This window comes from Brachyistius frenatus, unplaced genomic scaffold (genome assembly GCF_029030835.1).
Source record: "Brachyistius frenatus isolate BFR_SWC_R1_liver_20210118 unplaced genomic scaffold, ASM2903083v1 Contig_28, whole genome shotgun sequence".
NCBI classification, from domain to species: Eukaryota; Metazoa; Chordata; class Actinopteri; family Embiotocidae; genus Brachyistius; species Brachyistius frenatus.
The window spans coordinates 122,916-145,042 of record NW_027210627.1 but is presented as its reverse complement, the minus strand read 5'-3'; the positions used below and the strand labels follow the sequence as shown (position 1 = coordinate 145,042).

General features: G+C 42.2%; 1 protein-coding gene across 1 annotated transcript in view; it reads right to left on the bottom strand.

The window, feature by feature from the left end:
• Positions 1 to 21,584, bottom strand: part of LOC138621013 (inactive dipeptidyl peptidase 10-like) — a 198,411-nt gene extending 176,827 nt beyond the window's left edge. Inside the window, exon 1 of the mRNA XM_069698730.1 lies at positions 21,319 to 21,584. Coding sequence (XP_069554831.1) covers positions 21,319 to 21,378 — 60 coding nt within the window. The 5' untranslated portion in view covers positions 21,379 to 21,584. The remainder of the gene's footprint in view (positions 1 to 21,318) is intronic.
• Positions 21,585 to 22,127: the final 543 nt, after the last annotated feature.

Below are 22,127 nucleotides of genomic sequence, written 5' to 3'. Positions count from 1 at the left end.
CAGAACGGTCAAGGTTAAAAGAGGCACATTAACAGTTTGAAACAAGGAATGAACAGCGGACTCACATGTGAAAGTTCAATGTTTCGTAAACCCATCCATCCTCCCCGACTTCCTCCCCATGGCAACCTCTTGGTTCTGGGACAACTCCACTTCCACCTTTGGACTCCTCATAATTTCTACAGCCGGTAGAGGAATTTGTCGCTAGGAAGTTTTGGTGCGTGTGCTGAAAACCGGTTAACAGTAAAATGTAACCGTGGGTTGTGATAAGCTTCACTCACAAATAGAGAACATGGTTATTGTAAAGGGTAAGTACAGTTCTCTGTAATTTCAACATTGATGTAATGAGTTATTCAGATTGCCCCCTTGTTTTAGCCTATATCGTATTTTAGCCTACATTTTGGCAAAATGGCATTAAAAACATGTTGAATTAGATATTAGCATCACTGTATTACAACATACACATGGATGTGGCCGCCAGTGGATCACTTGCATATTTACAAAACTTCAAATGCAATAATTATCAGGCACGTTTTGGCATTTTAGGGAGCTTTTTTTGTTGTTCTGGAATTTCTACAAGGATTTATGGACAATAATCTCCTCTGGCAGTGTACCTCACACTGAATCTAAAATATGTGAAATTTATCAGATTTGACTGAGTTATGGCCCAAAGAGGGGGTACAGATTTTTATGCAAATTGCAGCAATTGGGCTTCATGAGTACCTTAACTCCCTCTGTGAGCCCTTATTATATTATTAAAAGACAGTGTGCAAGCTGCTTGGTCTCAGTCACAGAATGACTGATTATCTTGCCATCTCACACAACTACTGTAACTACAAACTGATGTACGAGGTTGTTTTTCTTCGGAGGATAGTTTTGAATTACAAGGTTAGCAGCCAAAACAACAAAGTATTGATTATATTTCATGAAATTTCGCTTTTAGCAATAATAAATAGAAAAAATGTAATCTGCCAACAAGTCAGTCATGGTCTTATGTTACTGACTGAAAAAACAAAAAACAAAAAGCATTCACACTGAAGGCAGCACAGTAGATTTCCTATCTACTGTTAATTGGGCAGCTTTTCACGCATTAAACTCAAAGTACGACACCAATCAACACCTTTCCTCTCTGAATGAAATATCACGAAAACAAGGTGCAGGTTTTCTAAGAAGTCCGTGGTGCTGAAAGACGTCTTTGTGTGAAAGTCTCCTCAACCAGGTGCAGTTTTAACAATCGCTGGGACCAAAACAATGTTGCTGCCCCCCTCTCCTCCCAACGCTCATCTTATATTCTGTTTAAAGAGCAACCTTTCAGCAGACGGAGGGTTCGGTTAGGCAGATCAAATCTGTTGTTTTCGAGCCGAGAGCGCGGTGAAGAAAGACAGTCTCCCACACAGTCCCCCGGAGGGAGCGAGGAGACGATCACACCGGCTGCAGCTGCAGGTTATCTGCTCTGCCTTGACCAGCGGTTTGCGAAAAGGTCGGGAGTTTCCTCTAACCATCGCTAATCACCACTAAAAAAAAATAAACAAATAATAGAAAATAATTACTTTGCCACAGGTTCAGTCTGGCAAGCAAACCTGAAAAAAAGGCAAATGTGATTTGTTAATATTGACTGAGAAAATCTTTTCTCAAAGATTTAAAGGGAGCAGATTTTTCCTTATTCATGAAAACAGAAGCTTGTTTTTATTTGAGAAAAAGATGTGACAGTGCTCATACAGTACATCTTACATCCTCTTTCACTGATCCTATGGTTGTAGATTCAGGGCCAAAGGTTTAAACAGGTTAATTGATGTTTTCTACATCTGAGGTGATGGTCGAGTAAGAATTTAGTTTCCAATAAATTAATGTTCTTAATCTTCACCAGGCGTTAAATGAGAACTCACTAGACCCTGCTTCACATCAGCTGCAGGCTACGTTAGCCGCCACTAGCATAACACATCAAAATCTCTGACTAAACTGTTGCATTGTTGGTAATTAAGGTGCCAAAAGAGGGTGTAAAATAAACCAGAGAATGTCTCTGGTTCTGCAGCTTCATTTTGATCCAGTTTTTGTCCATTATGAGCCTAACAATGTTGAATCGGTCAAACGGTCAGTCCCTACTGCTGGACGACCGATTCATGCTGGTATTGCAATGACATTTAGCGTATGCACAAACATTGGCTGCACCAAGAGCATTGATGGCTATGCTTGTGTAACCCACTTTAGTTTTACCAGCAACTAAAGGGTTAACTCACACATGCAGTACCGACGTTCACCAGAGGGGCGCTGTGGTGCACGTCGGGAGATCAAAGCCTTCTCCCGGAAGAAGACCCTTTATGTCTCCAAGGAAACAGCGTCATGATCTCCATGAAGAATCTCATTTGGTTGATTTCTGCTCACTGCTGTTGAGGATGTTTATTTATTTGATCGTTAACCAGACCGACTCCGAAGGAAGAAGTTCATTTAAGTCTGAGAAGAATCTCCGGTGAGTGACGGATGTGTTGCTCACAGTTATCCGTAGCTACAAAGGAGGACAGTTGTTAGTTGGGCTAAAGATATCGATCAGGAGAGAAGAGAACAATAACCAGTCGGAGATAAATATTAATTTGTTGATGAATATTATTTTATGTGGTTGATATCTGTGATTGTGGAGCTACATGTGACCGACGGGGCTAGTTAAGCGCTAGCTAAGCGCTGAGGGGTTAACGCGTCGGGACCTGTTGAACCGAGCGGGAACGATGACGTCATGTTCTTGTTTTAGCGCCAGAAGTAAACGGTCAGATTGAGAACAGCTGTTGAGTGTGTTGCTTAGTAACGGTGGACGTTTAAATAATGTCTGTTAGGTATAAGTGACAGATGTCACTGAGACATGAGGACATGTGTGTGTGAAATATGTTAATATTGACCATAGTGAATATTATTATTATATATATATATATATATATATATGTGTAATACTATTTTACTGGTCATTTACTGTTACACCAACAATAGAGTTTATAAATCACAGTACTGACATCATATTAAATTCTGCTGTATGCAGATTGTTTTTTCTGGATGGATCTGTGATGGAGACAGCGATCCCCAGAAACCTCCACAGAGCTGGAGCTGAGTGACCCTGTGACCCCTGATCATCTTCTCCATGGGTGAAGCTGCATTTGGGCTTCTTGGATTCTCCTGCTGGAGCACCGACGAGCAAGAAGATTGAGATCAGAGTTAGTCTGAGAGCCTCCAGACTACACTACCGGGTAGTAGACTGGAAGACAAGAGACTGAAACTGACTGACTGTGAGAGAAATACCGGTATTGGGTTATTATTTGAATTTGTTATTTTTCTTTTATGTTGTTCCTTGATTTTCTGTGTTAATAACTATAATAAATTACAGTTCAGTTCCTTGTTTTAAACTGCAAACATTTGCCGTGTTTCATTCACTCCCGGAGCGACCTAAAGACAGTCCTAAACTTAACACAGGAAATCTACTGTGTTACATAGACACTACACTTGCCTACTTTGTGTGCATCTGGAGGTGTTGTGATATGGCGGTGTTTTAACAGGATTGCTTGTCTCTCGAACCAGGCAGTCTTTATTACTTCCAAAACAGCTGACACACAGTAGGCAGAGAAAAACAGTGTTCAAGTCCGTATGAGGCCAGAGGCCAATGTTTAGCAAGGAGTCTAGTCTCCTCTCTTCTCCAATCCTGAGCCGGAATCTGGCTCCGCCGCGATCGCGGCCGGCAGACAGGTAGGCAGGCAGAAGGATGCACCGAATGGGCGTGGCTCCGCTGTGTGGAATCCCGAGGTCCGACACAAGAACGGCTGGCAGGCTCACCTGGCGTGGGATCCCGTGGTCCGACACCAGGGGGCAGGCTGGATGCTTGTGTGGATCTCCGTGGTCCGACACAGGAACAGCGAGGGCAGGGTCTATGGTGTGATTCCCGAGGATCGACACAGAATTGCCAAAGCATCAGCAGATGATCTCCGTGGAACGAACTGGATGCTTTCTTCGTACAGGTGAGAACCCGAGGTTCGACACTGGATGGCAGGTAAGTTTGAAACAGACAGGGAGTCAGAACCGGAACTTCACTGAGTGACCATGAACAAACTTACGGGACAGAATACCAGGTAGTTAACGGACGGCCTGACAGCTTGGAGGAAAATGACCGGAGTATTTATGCCAGCTGGAGGTGATCACAGGATGAAGCACAGCTGTGCTGACAGAGAGAGGGCAGCAGTGGGCGGAACTCCGAGGAGGCTACTGCTGAGGGACACAAAACAAAACACAAGCACATGGCAGACCACAACAAATAGACAGGGGGATGACAGCACACATGAGGGAAGGTGATTGGAGGAAAACAGAGGAAAACACACTAGGAGCAGACAGGAATCCTCACAGTAGGGTTATTAAGTATATCCACTGAGGGGCAGATTAGAGGTTAATTATCCCTGTCTGAGAACAGAATATCTTCCTCACGAACTTCAGCGTTTGCCCGACATAAACAGAAACCTTGGCGACGCTTTTGCCTCTTGAGATTGTCTGCTGACTGTATTTTGTGCCTCCACCAGTCATGTTTTCAAGTGCATCTTTTGTACGTGCACAACAAACACAGATCATGTGTGGGCAGCCATGATGTGCACATGAACGCGTAGTTGAAAAAAAACAAGGCGTCCTAAATCAAACACAGACCACAGACAGGCTGAAAGACTTCTCCTGCTTCTCTGAGAGTGAAAATACACAATGGGCCCTGTTTTCTAATAATGCAAAACCAACAGCTGCACAAACATTGTTGGTGTGACCGTGTACTTCTTTGGTAATTTCCAGACTCCAAACAAACCTGCTTTAGGTACGTGGAGTGCAGGGCGGCAATTTTGGTCCTTGTCACAGTCGTACAGTGAAATTGTCTTTCCGTCCGCTCAAACCACTTCTTAATACAACTACAAGGGCGAAGATCATGTCTGTGGGTCTTAGCTGGAAGAGGTGAACACGCAAAACCACAAAACCCTTCTCACACACGATTACGTCTGCGGGTTAAGATTCCTGACAGAAGCGTCAGTGTTCTCAAAAACTCCAGTTTCAAGAAAAAATTGATTTCTTCTTCCGAAGAATGAAAACTGAACAAAATATGTTAGATTAGGAAGGAAGGAAGGAAGGAGGGAAGGATGGATGGATGGATACTTAAGATGAATTATTTTCTATCCTCCCTCACTAAAGTACAAAAGGACACTAGAATTGAAATGTCAACGTATGCCTTTTAGGCTCCACTAACATTGTGAATTAAACCTTCCTAAATGTCTTTTATCGCCAGGAGACAGTCCTTTCAGAGCTGAGGTGGCCCGACGGACCCTCACTGGTCATTTTACCTGCAGCAACTCACGTGTCGTCACACACGAATGCCCGTTTCCCTCCACCAGTTCAGCCTCCCCTCCCTGCTCTCTCTGCGAGGATTTGTCTAAATGCATCTTCACAGCTCATAAATGCATCTTCACAGCTCATAAATGCCACCACATGAACATATTAAGACTAGAAATATTATTTATTTTTGTGAAAACATTGCGCTGCAGACGAAGCAGCCCACAGAAAGTGAAAAAAGCTTTGTGTACAGTAAAGTGTATCACTGGATGGAAAACCTTAGCCAGCTATTTGGGATGGCATTTCACATTTACATAATGCTGCTGCTTAAAAAGGAATATTTAAGGTTTCTGCATATTGTTGGAAAGTTAATGTACATTCAAATAGACCTGTAGAATACTTAATAAAGCAGAAGGCAGTGGAGCGTAAGACACAGGGTAAACACATTCTGGGCCAGACTTAAGACAGGTGTGAATATTTTCTATGATGGCTGAATGAAAGAAGAGATGAAAGAAGAGGCTTTGAACTGGCTGTTGTTTTCTGATGGAAGAAATGCTGCTGCGTGTGAAAACGGAGATTTTTTTAATCTGAGACTTTTAACATTTACAATGGCAGCCGGGTGACGCGTGCTAAAGTCTATTTTTCACCACTTCTGTCTTAAACTCGGCCACCGAAGCTGATTGAAACCGTTCAAGTCAAGTCTGCGTCCCGGAAGCGCCGATTCTACTTTTGACTGAAGCAGCACGGAGATCGCGACAAGCTGAAAAGCGCAGATCACCCGGGCAGGAAGCCAGACAGAGGAAAACAAGAGCATCCCCTCAGTTTTCAAAATAAAATCTCCGTTCAGAATGGTGCCGACTCCCGATCGTACATTACATCAATAAATCACGTTCAAATTTAAGGAAACATGATCAAATCCGTAAGGAAGACAAAAACAGGCAGACAAAACGCTTTGCTTCCTCCGTTGGGGGATAAAGTTGAACATAATAGCGTCGCACACGCGACAGTACAGGTCAGTTCTCAAAAAAATGCAGGTAAGATCCACTGATCCTCATGTGAGCTGCACATCATAATCATTATCACATAACACTTAATCAATAACACAAAGTCCTTCACTGTGCTCTTGGTTATTGTATTTGTTCAAAGTCCAGTGAAGCTTTGGTGATTGTTTCCCTGTTATAAATATGGCCAGGCCTCACGTTTCCAGCAGAACATTGCATTTAGGAGCGTTATGATAGTGAGGAACATGACATCAGAACGAAGTGACAGTGCCAGACGTCTGATTGGGCATGACACTCTAAAATGTTTTACGAAAACTGGACCAGTTGGATGCAGTGCACGATCAGGCAGAGCAAAAGTGATTGCACCATCTAAAGATCAATGCATCCATCTTTGTTCAGAGAGGGGGAGAGAGAAAAGAAAACTTCATTACGGATACAGAATTTGTTAAATAAAGAAGGCAAGAATGCAATCAATGAAAGTCCTGTTGAAAGAAAGTTGTCTGGTTGTGGTGTCAGAGGACGAGGAGTGTCTCTAAACCACTTTCACCAGATATACTGTATAAAAAAGATGAATCTTACCACACAGATATACAATATTGCAGAAAATAATGACTAATTCAGTGTTAGCGTCACATTATGCATCGACTAGGCATGAAAAGATAGAGGTCTTAGGTATGCAAAATGTATCCATGTTGAATCAGCTGACAACTACATTGGAGACAAGTTTGAGGTGAACTAAGATTCAACCAAAACACAAAAGATTCTCTCCATAAAACCAGAACAAAGAGCTACAGGACGTTAAAAGTGGCATTAGCTGCTATTGCAACCCAGTATCACGGCAAAGCGTGAAATAGACACGCCTGTCCACTGCAACAAAACGTGGAATAGCTACATTTGGTGATGGCTAGGTGTGACCGCTACACGTTGTCCTGTAGTGGACGGAAAGGAAACCTACTGCATGATTCCAACCATGTGATTTACAGGAAAATTAAACTATTAGCAAAAACATAAGGTTGGGGTTGGGTACAAATAACATGTTTGGGGTTAATGAAAAAAAAAAAAAAAAAAGGGGTTTGGGTACGGGAAAAGAAAAAACAATTCCAAAACAACATTGTCACCTCCTGGATTGGAACCTTATCATCCCACCTGGTAGTATTTGGTCTCAATTCCTCGGTACCTCGGTCACATGTTCCTTTGCAAGTGACATTTAAGTGCGTGTCCGTTTCATGTTTACAAAACGTATAACTGTCACGCATACACAGCCCTTAGTATGGCTAGCTCACGTTTTGCTGGTAGTCGACGGGCGTGTCTATTTCCCGCTTTGCCGTGATACTGGTTTGGATATTTTTAGTCAGAAAGATGCCCCTGAAACAAAATACTTTCTGCTGCCAGAAATCCCTCACAGCATGCTGACAGTGACAATATTTGGTGAAAATGATGAGTTAGTGTTTTGCTATAATGACATTATTTAGCATGTAAACAACCATCGACTCCTCACCTCTGCTCAAGCCTGCAATAAAATCCTTGATTTACTAACCACCGCTTTTCACTGAGCCTGTGTGACATGATACATTCGATGTCCGTCGTTGTTCGAGATTAGGTCACGGCTGCTGAAAATCACCCCGAATGCACCCGCTTGTTTACTGCGCTGATGTTGATTAGGACCAAAATATTCAGATTGTGTTCTCATTCATCAGGGGGGCTCACTGGTTTTATTTTTTGCAAAGGAAACAAGAGACATGCTAATGAGCTCACAGTACCGCAGGTTATCTCCATGTTTATCCTCCAATATAGTTTCAATGAAACATGAACACAATGAACACTCAACTCGAGAATAAGCTGACATTTGACAGCATATTAACAATTAATATTTATCGAAGAATGAGAAGAGCGTGCATCTGGAAAAAAAAAATCTTCTTTTCTTTTGTGTCCTCTCTAAAAAAAATAGAAACACAACTCATAGCAGTTAAAAATGAATCAATAGTCTCAATTAGAGACAGCAGTTGCAGCATTGCAGCACAAGTCTTTCTAAAACCATCAAACCTCACTGACAACAGGAAATAGGCAGACGTGAGGCTGCAGGTCGGGCTTCCCTCCTCTCTGCACGAGGCTGCACCAGGTCACGACCTCACTTCACAAAGTTCTCCTCTGAATCACTCTGCCAGCTGTTCCCTCATTAATGTCCTACAGCTCTGAACAACAACACTGTAAAACCCCAACATCAACGATGATGAGCAGAAACAACCAGGAGGTGACAGGACGCCTTTCATCATGTGCTGACATCATCCAGCTTGTCCTGTTCAACTTTTAGGAAGCCGTGTTTTCTTGCTCCCAGAGGCTCTTTCTCACATTTAACATGTCTCAACTCAAGATCCGTCATTGCATTTTGGATATTTTCAAACAGTATTGTCCTCTTAGGTTAGGTTAGGTTAGGTTAGGTTAGGTTAGGTTAGGTTAGGTTAGGTTAGGTTAGGTTAGGTTAGGTAGTTACTTTATTAATCCCCGAGGGGAATTTTTTTTCACTACAGCAGCATACAGGAAGCAATAAGATAATAATAGAATAATAGAAAGCAATAAAATAGCAGTAAAAAATATAAAATGCACAGTATATACAGTATATACAGTACAGTATATATCTATATATATTATATACAAACAACCAAGAAACACAGACAACAGTGTTATTGTTGTGTGATGTATTTTGCCAGAGGTGAGTTATTGTACGGTCTTATTGCGGTCGGCAGGAATGATCTCCTGTATCAGGAATAATCTCCTGTATCAGGAATGATCTCCTGTATCAGGACTGATCTCCTGTATCAGGAATGATCTCCTGTATCAGGAATGATCTCCTGTATCAGGAATGATCTCCTGTATCAGGAATGATCTCCTGTATCTGTCCTTGTGACAGCGGAGCTGGAGGAATCTTTTAGAGAAAGTGCTCCTCTGTCCCTGCAGCAGGTGGTGGAGAGGGTGGACAGGATTATCCAATATGGATAATAGTTTCCTCAGCGTCCTCCTCTCCACCACCTTTTCCAGGCTATCCAGATTGTAGCCGATGATGGAGCCGGCCTTCTTAACCAGTTTGTTAAGTCTGTTTGTGTCACCGGCTCCAATGCTGCTCCCCCAGTAGACTACTAGAAGTACAGTTCACTGACCACAACAGACTGGTAGAACATCTCCAACATCTCGCTGCACACATTGAAGGGTCGAAGTTTCCTCAAGAAAAAGAGTCGACTCATCCCCTTCTTGTAGACAGCGTTGATGTTGGTCTTTCCCTGTTTCTATACTATCAGCTTTCAATAAAGGTGAGAATGTTAAAAACATTTTAATAAGATAACTGATTAAAACTTCAAGAATCAACCTGATTGCTAATTTTACATTGTGACTCCACACTTCTGGGCTGGGAGCCATACAAAGATCATTTTCTTTCCAAATTTGTTGATTCAGCATCTATCTTTAAAACATAGATGCTGAATCTATTGTCATTTCCACCTCCACAGATTTTTTTTTTCTCACTTTAGTACAAAAACATTTTTGTATACTTGTACTCCTCCTACACTCGACCAAATTTTGGTGACATATTTGAATGAGCCCCAAAAATCTATGAGAATTTCTTGTTAGTTTACTTTCCTGCAACTGTTCACTGGATCTCTGTAGGTGTGGTCTTCTTGAAATAAGGGAACATAGTTTCTGGTGGCTTTGTTTGGTTTCAAGTACAATTTTCAGAATTTTTCCACTCGTCAGATTCGTTCACGAACAGTTGTAATCACCTTCAACAAAACATTCTGGCAATCAATCGACTATGTGGAGCTATCTAGGCTTTATCATACTGTCAGCTTGTTTTTTTGTTTTTTTTACTGGTTAGATTAGTTTATATTTGTAATTGCTACAACTTTAATGGTAGTTGGAAGAATATAAAATTTAAAAAAAAAAAGTAGTTTCTACCAACAAGTATTGGAATGTTTTTTCTTAAAATGAGAAACTTTTACTTGTCAACGGTAAAATATTGTATATTGTTTCTATAGGAAGATTTTTAGAGGGCTTCAACCATGTGGTCATAAATATGAGTTGAAATTTTGCACCATTTATTCTTGTAAAATACCTTAATATTCTCAGACAAGACTTTTTGTGTGCATGTCAGTAAGTAAATAAATCTTTTTATATACTGTTGCTCCATTCAAAGTGAAAGTTGCTTAATAATGCTGATAAGAAAAGGAGGCGAGGTCTTCAGGGATCCAGTTGGTTCTGAGGAGCCGAGACAAACTAGAACCGGGTAGGGCCTCGTTTTACTGCCACAGGTGTCGGGTCTGTAGGTCAACATGTCCAACATCTGAGTGGATCCCAAAAGAGCTTAGCGTGCAACATATCATCTTCCTTCATTTTACAATGAGGTCATGAGGCCTTCATTTATAATTCATTTATAATGAAAGAAGATGATACCATCTGATCAGGAGGTGGAAAAAAGTCTTCACGTATTTTTTTTAAAAAATAAATTTGTCTTTTAATCATTGAAACAAATTGTTTTACTTTCCATGACTTTTTACATCTGCTCCGACAACCTGGTCCGCCACAGTTTGGATGGGTCCTCCTCGGACCAGGTTTCACTTTTTTGAAAATGTATGTATGCTTGTCAGGTTTGAGGTTTTCAATGGCTTCCTTCTGGATCAGGTCCAAAAACGTTGGACCCATGAAGACATCAATTATGAAGTTCTCATATCACCTTGCAGGTGTGTAATGTGTGGAAAACTCTCACAAAGACAAAGTAACAGATCGAGTGCTCATCATCACTTATAAAAATGTTGAAACAAATGATGAATAAATGTTACAAACAAAAAAGGTAAATATTCTACATATAGTGGAATTGTCTGACAACACTGAGACCCCACTTTGCATGGAATTGGTCAATCATCTTGGGTTCTCACTCTGGAAATAACTGAAATCAAATTGCCTCTGATAACAAGAAAAACAGGCTGCTGTTGAGCTGAGCAGGCAAAACAAACAGTCATATTATTTAATTCACGACCATTTGCAAGCTTGCAGGTGTTTTCAGTACCAAACCTTTCACTGCTTAAACCTACTGCACAATGATCACACACAACTCAGCCTATGCACCCTGATAAACATACTGCAAAAAACCTGCATAGTGCAAAAAACCTACAAAACGTTTTTCAAATGGGACGGTAAGAAGCTCTCTCTCGCCCATTGTTGATAGATCTATAGTTTTACAAACTTTAGATTTTGCTTTTCTGTCGTGTATTTTTATCACCTAGTCTTTGAAGTCATCATTTTACAGCCAAAGCTTTGAAATTGACATTTTCCTGCATGTTTGCCACTTGGATATAGGAGGGGATAAAAAATACTCTCATGCAATACGGAAAACAGGTGAAATACTGCCTTTTTTCAAAAAAGATTACCTGGACAATATTATGTTTTGATAAAGGACAACAAAATTCCTTACGTAAAGCCATAACCTGGCTCAAAAAAAATGATCAAATCTACTGAATTTCCTTGTCTGGAAAAGAGTTTTAAAAAAAATCCCTGATATGCCCTGAATATTCCCCGATCATCAGATTCCTTCCTAAAGCGGTCACGTTTTAAACCACAGTTTATGAGTATGTTTTACAGTATGTTTAAGTTCGGGATGCTCCCCTATAAAGTTTGTTTTCCGTTAACAGCTTCTGAAAAATGGCAGCAAACTCATGTTTCCAAACATTTCTCCCGCAACCAGGACAACCAGATGAGACAAAGACATATGGTCCTTCCATATGGAGACGCCATGAACGATGAAAGTAATAAAGCAGAGAAAAACAAACAACACCTGTGGGAGATAAGCACCTACAGACCACCATATGGAGAGTTTTTTGGTTTTTTTTTTTACACAGCATCAAACGAGAATTTAACGCCATATGGGCTCCTCTTCCGACACGCAGAGATTTGTAAATTTAATGAACACCGATTGCATCTTAATCACTAAACTGTCGCATGACGTCCCCGCTGCTGCTCTCTATTAAAACTTAACTTCCCTTCGGATAATTATGAAACTAGAAAAGATTTGGGTAATTTGCATTGTGGATGTTGATACTAACTTTATTACCTCCTGCTGGAGTTTTAGGATACATTCACACCTTGTCATTTTACACTCAGACACTTATCAGGCTGATATATGATGAATAAACTGAATGTTCAGGCTTAGTGCTGGTTGTTCCAACGCGTTCACAATCATGACCGCTTCTACTGTTAACATTGTCCTTAACAAGTAGTATATTATTCACCAGCCCTGGAAACATAAACAAAACGTATATTTAAATAATTCAATTTATATCATGAAGGACTACTGGCCTGATCTAACAACTATTCGTCGACATGGAGACTCATTGTTTAGCATCGAACCGCTTTTGTTTGCACTCAAATATGCACCAACTTCTGTTATGTTCTCAGGAGCAGCTTCTTTACAACTTTAAGTGATCAGTCGTCACACAGCAGTGAGCGCTCCATAGGACCCAGAAGTGCACGTATAATGAGTTAACACATCCCAGATTTCTTGTTCCTTGCGGGGACAAATAAGCCTTCCGGTGAGAACGGGCTCGTATGCAAATGAGCCGCAGATACAAATAAGGACGCATCTATCACGTATTCGGCGGCGAGGCAGGGGGACTGAGAGATGTACTCAGAGTGGAGGATATATTGAGATCAGCTGGTATAGCTCTGTAATTTATAGACTCAGCGATTCAAGAGCCAATGCAATCATTCTTATAAAAACCGATTCCGGCAATCTATCACTCGCAGAGCCAACCGGTCCCGACACTTTTTAAAGACTGTTTATGTGATAGATCTTCCGAACGGGACGGGAGGGGGGAGCGGGGTGGACGGGAGGAGGGAGCGGGGGGATGGGGGGGTGCTCGCAGGTTCAATAACCTCCCGGCTGACTTGTCGAGCATCCACAGCGGCTGCTGAGTTACCGAGAGATGTGAGCTGTGTGTGCCGTTTGCTAAGAGCCGGTCTCAGGAAAGAAACAAAAAAAGAAAGTCTCGGAGGAGAAGTGGACGTGAGCGCGCAGCAGAGAACATACGGTGTGAAATATAAATGAAAGTGAACTGTTTTGGAATGTATTTAAGAGCAGCAATTCTATTTGTGTTTGTCTTTATGAATATTCTTCATCATCTGATATTCCTCTAGGTTTGTTGCACATTATGCAACACAGAGCAGCAACAACATCCCCACAACTGTTGAATAAATGGACTGGGATTTGGCTTTTCAGGTTGACTTTGTAAGACGGACAGGCTTCATATTTAACTCTTTCTCTGGTGCTTTAGAGGCAGACATGACAGTAACACTTCGTTTCACCGTCCTCCGGGCTCAGGGCCGAGTTTGATTACAGCTCAGGTCGGCCTCATTACTTATCTTTAAAAATCGGAGTGGCTTTCACTTCGGCTGCAACACTGGAACTCGTCAAATACTTTATCTGAAGGGAGGCGCCGTGAGCTCGATCAAAGCACGTTCATGTTTAAACTCTGAATATATCTCCAGTCACAGAGATGCTCTATTTTAAGAGCGGGAGGGTTTTTTTTCACGGTCGACAACACAGACTTTCCTGAATAGTTTTTTTTTTTTTTTCTCCCTCCACTCGGGCCAATGTAATGCAGAGTAAATCATTTGATATCACTGAGGTTGAACAGGCTTTCCAAATAATAATTTTTGAGGTAAGACTCATTATTGCAATTTACAATCGATGAAGATTTATAAACCACGAGGAAATTGTGTTATCTCCCTCAAAGGAGACACACCAGACAAAGTTATAGACCCGGTGATATGATTAGGCGTGTCGGTCTGAGAAATCACCTGTGGAAAATCAATGCGTGCGTGCAAAAATATGCACAACTATATCTGAAAAATGTACTGGTATTTATAAAAGAAGAAGCTCAACAATACTTCAGACCACAAAATAAAACAGTAAGTCAATCAAAAGTGTATTTAATTAGTTACGTTTACAGGTTCCCCGCCTCCTTTTTTTTGTCATTGTATTACTAAATCAGTGTTTTGTAAGCACAGTTTGAGCCCTGCTTTTTGTTAGCCTGTGAGTGTTTACATTCTGACAGATTGACACCATGAAAAGTACGCCGAATTATCTATTAGCGCTTCCTTCTTGCAGTCTGCCCTTGAATGTCTCGACAACTATCACCGGATCACTTCGATGCTGAAGAAAACTTTCAAACACGATGATTCTCAAGCGAGTTCTGGAGCTACGAGGAGGGTTGTCTTTCTGTGGATTCAAAGATCATTTATTTGGATGTACATGGATAATGATATCCTAAGAGGTGACTCTAAAAATGTCTACTGTTCAGATATAACTCCGTTATGAATCAGAGAAGGAGAAGGATGCGTTTTGGGGCAATCAGGAGCGCTTGTTTCCATGTATGGTGACAGCTGCTTGAGGTTTGTCGAAGACCCTCGCTGACTCCACACCAACCAACCAAACTAGTTATTTTTACTGTTTCACTGATTGATTGTTTTTATTGATGTATTGATTGATTTGTATGATATACAAACAGCTGATTAAGGGCCTCTGTATCTGCAGGAGCGGAGGTAAGACTTGTGCATATACTTTGGAACAATGGATAGACTTCAAAACTGAGCAGTAAATTTCAGACGCACAAATTATTACCATTTCCATTTAAAGTAAGGTTTGAATTATGGGATTGTAAAATGAAAGTAGAGCACGCATGCTTTTTCCATTTTCCATTTTTGAAAGCACAACGCAGCGTTTCCATCTCACACTCAGAATTTGCACTTAAAAAACTAAATCTGAAAAGTCTCCTTTACAGAAGTGCAGATGTGAAGCCACTCTGGCTGCAGTTGCAGCTTCGAGTCTTCTCGGGTAAATCTCTAAAATTCAAATGACAAATTACAAACATCAGTGCTACGAAGAAAACATTCAGAACCAGAATTACTGCCTCAGTTTTATGACTCTGCAGACCAGCCAAGTTGCAGTTACATGTTTGTCCCGAAGCAAAGCTTTGAGGGGATCCTGATGTGTCCACACGCTTGGCCAGTATAGCTGATTCTGATTGAACACAAAGTTGTAACCATGACAACAGACCGTGTGGATGCTGCTTCAAAGAAGCATATATATATATATATAACTATTGCCAAATTGGGGGCATACAAGTATTGTGGGATGGGCCACAGGAACATGAATATATTTATATGCAGTTTTTCGCCTTGTAAACCTGAAGCATTGACGGTGAACATGTCACAATATGTCCGTTGAGGAATCAGTCTGCAGGTTTGGAACGATTGCAAACAACAAAACAATGATAAGGCAGACCTATGTGGGTATTTCAGAGCTTCTGTAAGTTGTGAACCTTCATAGGTGCATCCAGGTGCAGAAACTGTCCTCAGTCAGGCGTCTCATTTTATCAAACAGCCTGTCTGGCTTCATGAAAGACGCTGCTGTGCCCACCGCTTAAAGACTTCACGTCACTTTAACTTCCCGTTCTGGCCTTTTTGTCACTCAAGAACTTTAAAAGCAATGTGACTATAAATGTCTTGAAGGTAGTGGGTGTCAGATACAGTTCGCACTCAGATGTACTTTATCTTTTCATCATGAAGCAGCATCCTAAAATTGGTATTTCAAAAAAAATAAAGAGAAGAGGGCTGAGTCCTTTGGCACTTACATAAATCACAGACTGTCACCCTCACCTAAAATTTCCTGCCGAGTGAAATGAAGTCGGTTTAAGTCCACAATGTTACGGCCCGGCTTACAGTTCAGCACCTGCTCTTTCGCGACCTTGTGCACCCGCCGGTGATGTATGCGCTGGGAGAGGAGCAGTGACACAGCTCCCTGCTCCTCTGACAACCCGGTTTATAGCGCCGATCTGCATGTGGGTGGACCCGACACTTCCCAAGGCCCGCCGGTGACGGCGGCCACGGCTCGTCCGCGGTCTGCCTCCTTACGCACCCCGGGTGTCAAGCCCCACAAAAAAAAATCTGTCCTAATTGGATTTCTTATCCCCGCTTGTGGCATAAGTACACAGCGATGATACGAAGAGGAGGTATTTAAGAGGATAACAGAGAGCCGTTAAGACCTCGGCTCCAGACGCTGGAAGGGTCAAACTCGGAGAGATTATCGGGAGTTTAATTTTTTTTTTTGTGCAACACAGAGGAGTTTTCGGAGTACTTAATCCCGACTATGATCCCTGCTTGTTTCACTGATTTCCAAGACAAATCCGCCGCAAGCTGCAGCGGATGCCCCCACGGTGTCAAACAGTTCCTCGTTGTCATAATTTGCAGATATTTTATATAATATAGGTTGTGAATGCAGCAGGACGCCGAAGCTACTGCTTCCTAGATAAATACAATTTTTTTTTTTTTTTAAAAGGACAGGGCGTGAAGAGGAGGAGGAAAGTGCTGCTCACACAGACTCCGAAATTGTCTTTTAGGAAGAAGGCTCTCCTGCAAACCATCAGCACACGGCAGCCCTCGAGGCGACGGAAAAAATGAGGTGGAATATTCTCAAGGAATGTAATTCAAGCTCTGTTTGTTGTCACTGTAAGACAATCTAAAACAAATTTTGGCTCAGCAGCTCTGCTCCTGTACAATATTGTGTTTTTATTTTTTTATATACATGTATTTGCTCAGTGTTCAAAAACGTGAAATGCCTTTGAAGAACAGAACATCTCGTTGTTTTATTTATTATTTTGCCAGTATATGTGAGGACAACACAAAAGCACTTTCCTCTGTCATTTTAAAGCAGCTGTCATCGCAGGCAGGATGTGATACGGGCTTAATACAACAGTTGGAACGTGATGCTTTGACCTTTTCTTGTGTTCAGTCTGTGTTCAGACAGTTAATTAAAGTGACCTGAAAACATCTCTGATTTCTGCCCTGTTTGCTTTTCCCCGACTGCAGAAAACCAATTGATCCTCATTGGTTTAAAGCAATCATCGACTTCTAAATGACCCTCGTTGCAGCGGCGACAGTTTGTAGATACTTAAAGTCAAACTGAAGGGATGGCTGCTTCTGTTCTGACGTGATAATAAGAGGTAATAAAATGTCACCGCGCGGACACAAATGGTCTCGTTGCAATATCGAGATTTAACCGACGACACAGGAACTCAATCGTGAACCCTTTGTCTGATTGGTTGGGGTCATACTTGTAATGTTGCCAGTCTCCCAACAAAGACACGGCAAAAATGTATGCCTCTTTGGTCGACTAATCTGACATCGTTACCATCGTGAAAGTCAAATATATCATGTAGTCGGATCACGGCACGAGACAAGCGTTTATAAGGTGCCAAAATACAGCATGACAACTTTTAATACTCAAACTTAGGATTTCTAAAAATATGTCGTATCACAATGGCGACTTGTTATGTTTTTAGGTTGTCCGTCCGTCCGTCAATCCCGTTCTCGTGAACACGATATCTCAAGAACACCTGAAGGGATTTTTTTTCAAATTTGTCACACATGTTTACTGTTTACAATGAGCTGTTTATAGACTTTGGGAGGTTCAAGTTCAAGGTCACTGTGACTTTAATATCTATACTGGTTTGGACAGAAATACATGTAAACTACAACTTGAGTGGTTAGCGGGAGCACACGACTGCTATGGCTGTTATTCTAGTTTGCAATGATGTAAAGATAAGGAGTGACAAGAATTCTCATGTTACAACGACAATCTGTGGCGACGCTGGGCGGACACGGGTGCAACCCCAAATTGTACGACCCTGCAGAGAGTCCTCACAGTAAGCGGGCCAACTGTGCAGGAGGCACAGAACTAAACTTCTATATTTCATGTCCTCGGTCCTGTTCTTGTTAAAGTGCAACAACAAAGATCGTGTCGCTTCACTGCACGCCCCACTGTATGAGATGGAACTAATAAAATCTCTATCTCCACCTCAGTTGGAGCCATGTCAGACTGCAGTGGACGTGTGGTGGATCCACTCTGACTTGACACAGTAGGAAAAGTGCAGCTGAAATGAATAACATTGATGAAGGCTCAGTAAGACTTGACAGGTTGGAGAGCGAACCAGCATGCACAAGAGCAGGGCCTCATCAATAGAGCTGTGAGTGTCCTGCTCTGACAGGTCAAATTGTCGGCTGTGAAAAAGGTCCACGGTGGTGCTACAATGCAAAAGAAACTAAGTACGTGAGAGCATCATCTTCTGCCATACATCTATGCCACTTCTAGAGGTTTCCTTCTTAACTGGACACACGCAAAACTTTGTTTTCATCAGTTTAGTTTGTATGCACTCTATTTTTCCCTAAATTTGATTTAAAAATGGCACATGTCAGGCTGGCAGCTTTCATTTCACGTTGTAATCTGATCGGTTGGTTTGCAGACGAGGGTCATAGCAACAGTTTTAATTTCTCTGCCGCTTGTTTTTGCCCGCCAAAGCGTCAAACTGGTCATGGCGTCAAAGTGTCTCAGTGCAAAATGCGACCACTGTTTCTATTAACAGATTTCACAACACTTCCCTCACAAATGTCTTCTTACTTTCAAGGTTTTCTTTTTTTCCTTGCACCAGTCGGCAGCCATTAATTGTCCTTTTCCCCCGTGCTGCTCACATGCGACATACATGTCCATTGCTGAGCTCTGGGAAGGTGGCGACATCGTCTAAGTTAGATGGACAATGTTTCCCTGCACAATGAGGCACTGGAAACCTTGCAGAGCGCAAACCTTCGCCGAAGCCTATATTTGTCTCTTGCAAATATGCACCTGTCAGGACCTGGTGTCAAAACTGTTAGAACGATGGTAAAATAGTCTTGTGCCAAATTAAAGCCTCACATCTCAGCTGTTGTACCAGTTCTTAACTATGAAACCACCGTCCCCGAGTGCTACACAGCGACTGCTCTCTGCAAGTTTCAGCAAGTACATGTATATCTCAGAGGACTACAGGTACCTGTGAATGTGGATGGTGACATGGAGTCATCATATTTCTAGAACAGCCTATATTTTGCCTTTATTCAAATTTACTGCCATCTAATGGATTTTAAGATGTATGGCATTTAGTAAAAGAAAAAACAGTTTCCTCAGTCTGCTCCGTGATTCAGCTCATTCAACACACTCACATTTACACCAAAATAAAGATGGCAATTTTTTTCATAATCCTGTTGACAAACAAATCACACAGAAATCATAAAGTCCTTGACGGAGGTGATTACTACAATTCAGGTGTGCCCACTTCTGGTTTTACCTCTGAATAAAGGCCTGTAGGTAATCTAGCACCTTACACGTGTGATCATTTCTAACGGTGAAGCCATCTGACCATTTTCCCAGATCTCATCAATTAATCTGCTGAGTCGGTGATCATAAACATACAGAAAACACGGTCGAAACTGGAAAAAAAAAAAAAAAACACATGACCCAAGTTCAAATAAAACAGTTTCCTTTAAGATGGAGGTTTTTTTGTGTTGTTGTTTTTTTTTTTTTGCTGGTACCAGAGGGATACATCACATCATATACATTTTCAGCACTGATAAACGAAGTAGCATTAGCTAAACAGGAGCAATGACAGGAGAAAACACAAAGAACACAAAAGGACACACACACAAAAAAAGATATCTTGAATAAACGAACATTTCAAGATAAGGGAAATACAGAACTGTGTTTGAATTTCTTGACAACTCAGCAGGGTGCCCTCCCGCACACTGCCCCGCTGCCTCCCGTACATGTACAACATGACAGCAGCAGTCTCGTTTGAAACGCTGCACACAAGCGTCCTGTTTCTCCTGCAGAAATCTACATCAGCAACACAAAGCCAGCTGACACATGAAGAGCTGGCTTCAGCACGAGGGTCACAGAGAAAGGGAAGCAGGACACATGCTTCACACACACACACACACACGCACGCACACACACACACACACACACACACACACACACACACGCACGCACGCACACACACACACACACACACACACACACACACACACACACACGGCTGTCTGGAATACTACAAGAAAAAAAAAAAAGAAAAAAAAAACAGCACCGTGCATCCTATTAACCAGGATAATATTTCGCACCCATCTTTCAACCCAAGTTGAAGTCGACTAATTCTAAACACATGGCCTTGGGGGGGGGGGGGGGTGATATCGATACGTTTGCCCCAAAGCTAAATGTTTCTGGTTGGACTTGGAGGTTGAAAAGTGATGCAGAACCCGCGGCAGAATCGATACTGCTGTGGAGTCTCACACACACACACACACACACACACACACACACACACACACACACACACACACACACACACACACACATTTCACACTCTTTCAGTCCAGGTTTTAGGAGCTCAGTACGAAGACAATGCGGATGCCGCCGCGCACGGACGTTTTCTCGATCCGTGACCGAAGCGGACAGCGACGCTACCTGTCACCTGCAATATCCACCTCACCTTTAAGAAACACACACACTTCATGCTTGTCTCCCACTTTAAAATTAGATTTGACAACAGCTCGAAAAACAGGAGGATCTCCCGAGATCGTCCACGCTGAAGTTAAGCAACCTTCAGAGGCCATCAAAGGCACAAATGTTTCTCGGATTTTCTAAGAGGACGTGGAGACATCTTGAAAGGAGACTCCGTAATTTACTGTCAGCACATGCAAACAATATCATAATAATGGAGCACGACGTGATATGAATGAAATCTCCCCCACTGCACCAGAGTGTGAATCCTCATCCAACACAGTGGACGACAGGAGCTCCCTCATTCTAACACAAACACAGGAATCGTGTACTTTTATTCCTTTGACATCACAACGTTTCAGATAGGAGCTTTAACTTCATCAACGATGCCGAGGATGCTGCCATGCATGTCCCCTCACCGTCTCCAAAGCGCTGTGCGTCAATGCGCATACATGCTCACCAAAACCCGCACTGAAGTTTGGAGCTGTCACGGAACTGCTGCTGCTCACACAGTTACATTAAAAAAAAAAAATTTTAAAAGCACCAGCGACTTCATCACAGCGAGGAAGACGCGTTCAGAGAGATTACCTTGATGGCCTTTGTGGACTGGCATTTCACTTGATGCGAGACGGTGGCGGTTTGATTCATCTTGGGACGCAGACAAACAAAACTGTTCCTCCTATCCAAGACAGACAAAACAAGCCGTGAAAAAGAAGCAGCAAAGCGCGAGCCCTCCCGTACAACTCTGCAGCGTGGGATGATCAGTGTTTCTTCGCTCTTTGTTCTCCGCTCTCTATGAGGCGCGCAACCGCATCTGACGGCTCCTGTGTGCGCGGTCGGTGCGAAGGAAGATAGGAAGGTATGTGCACAAAACGAGCGGCGGGGACTGGCAACCAGGGGCGACTGCAGGAAATCTGAACGGGGTGGCCAAGGGACAGTAAAACTCGAAGTATGACAACCATCAACACGCATGTTACCAAATCAAATCTTCATGTTTGGGGGCATTTACACACTTTAAAAAGAAAATATGGCTTCACCTCGCTTCATGTGGGACCAAGCACAAACACCAAGAAGTAGGCAAGTAAATATGGGGATATGCTGTACTGTACATGTGCACGTAAAACGCATGCAGAAATATCTATGGTATGTTTTAGCGTCTGATTGGCAGCATGAAATAAAACACAATTAAATGACTACTCACACACACACATACATACACACATAACTAAAACACCTTGTAATTTTGATCAGCAAAGAGCCCCCAGGGCAAATATGCCATTCTTGGCTGCTGTTCTATATGTCCCCTTTCTGTTGTAGGCGATGCGTAAGGAGACTTCAGGCTTTGAATGTAATGAACATGTGCAATGTGAAAGATTTTGCTTTTAAAAATAAACCCA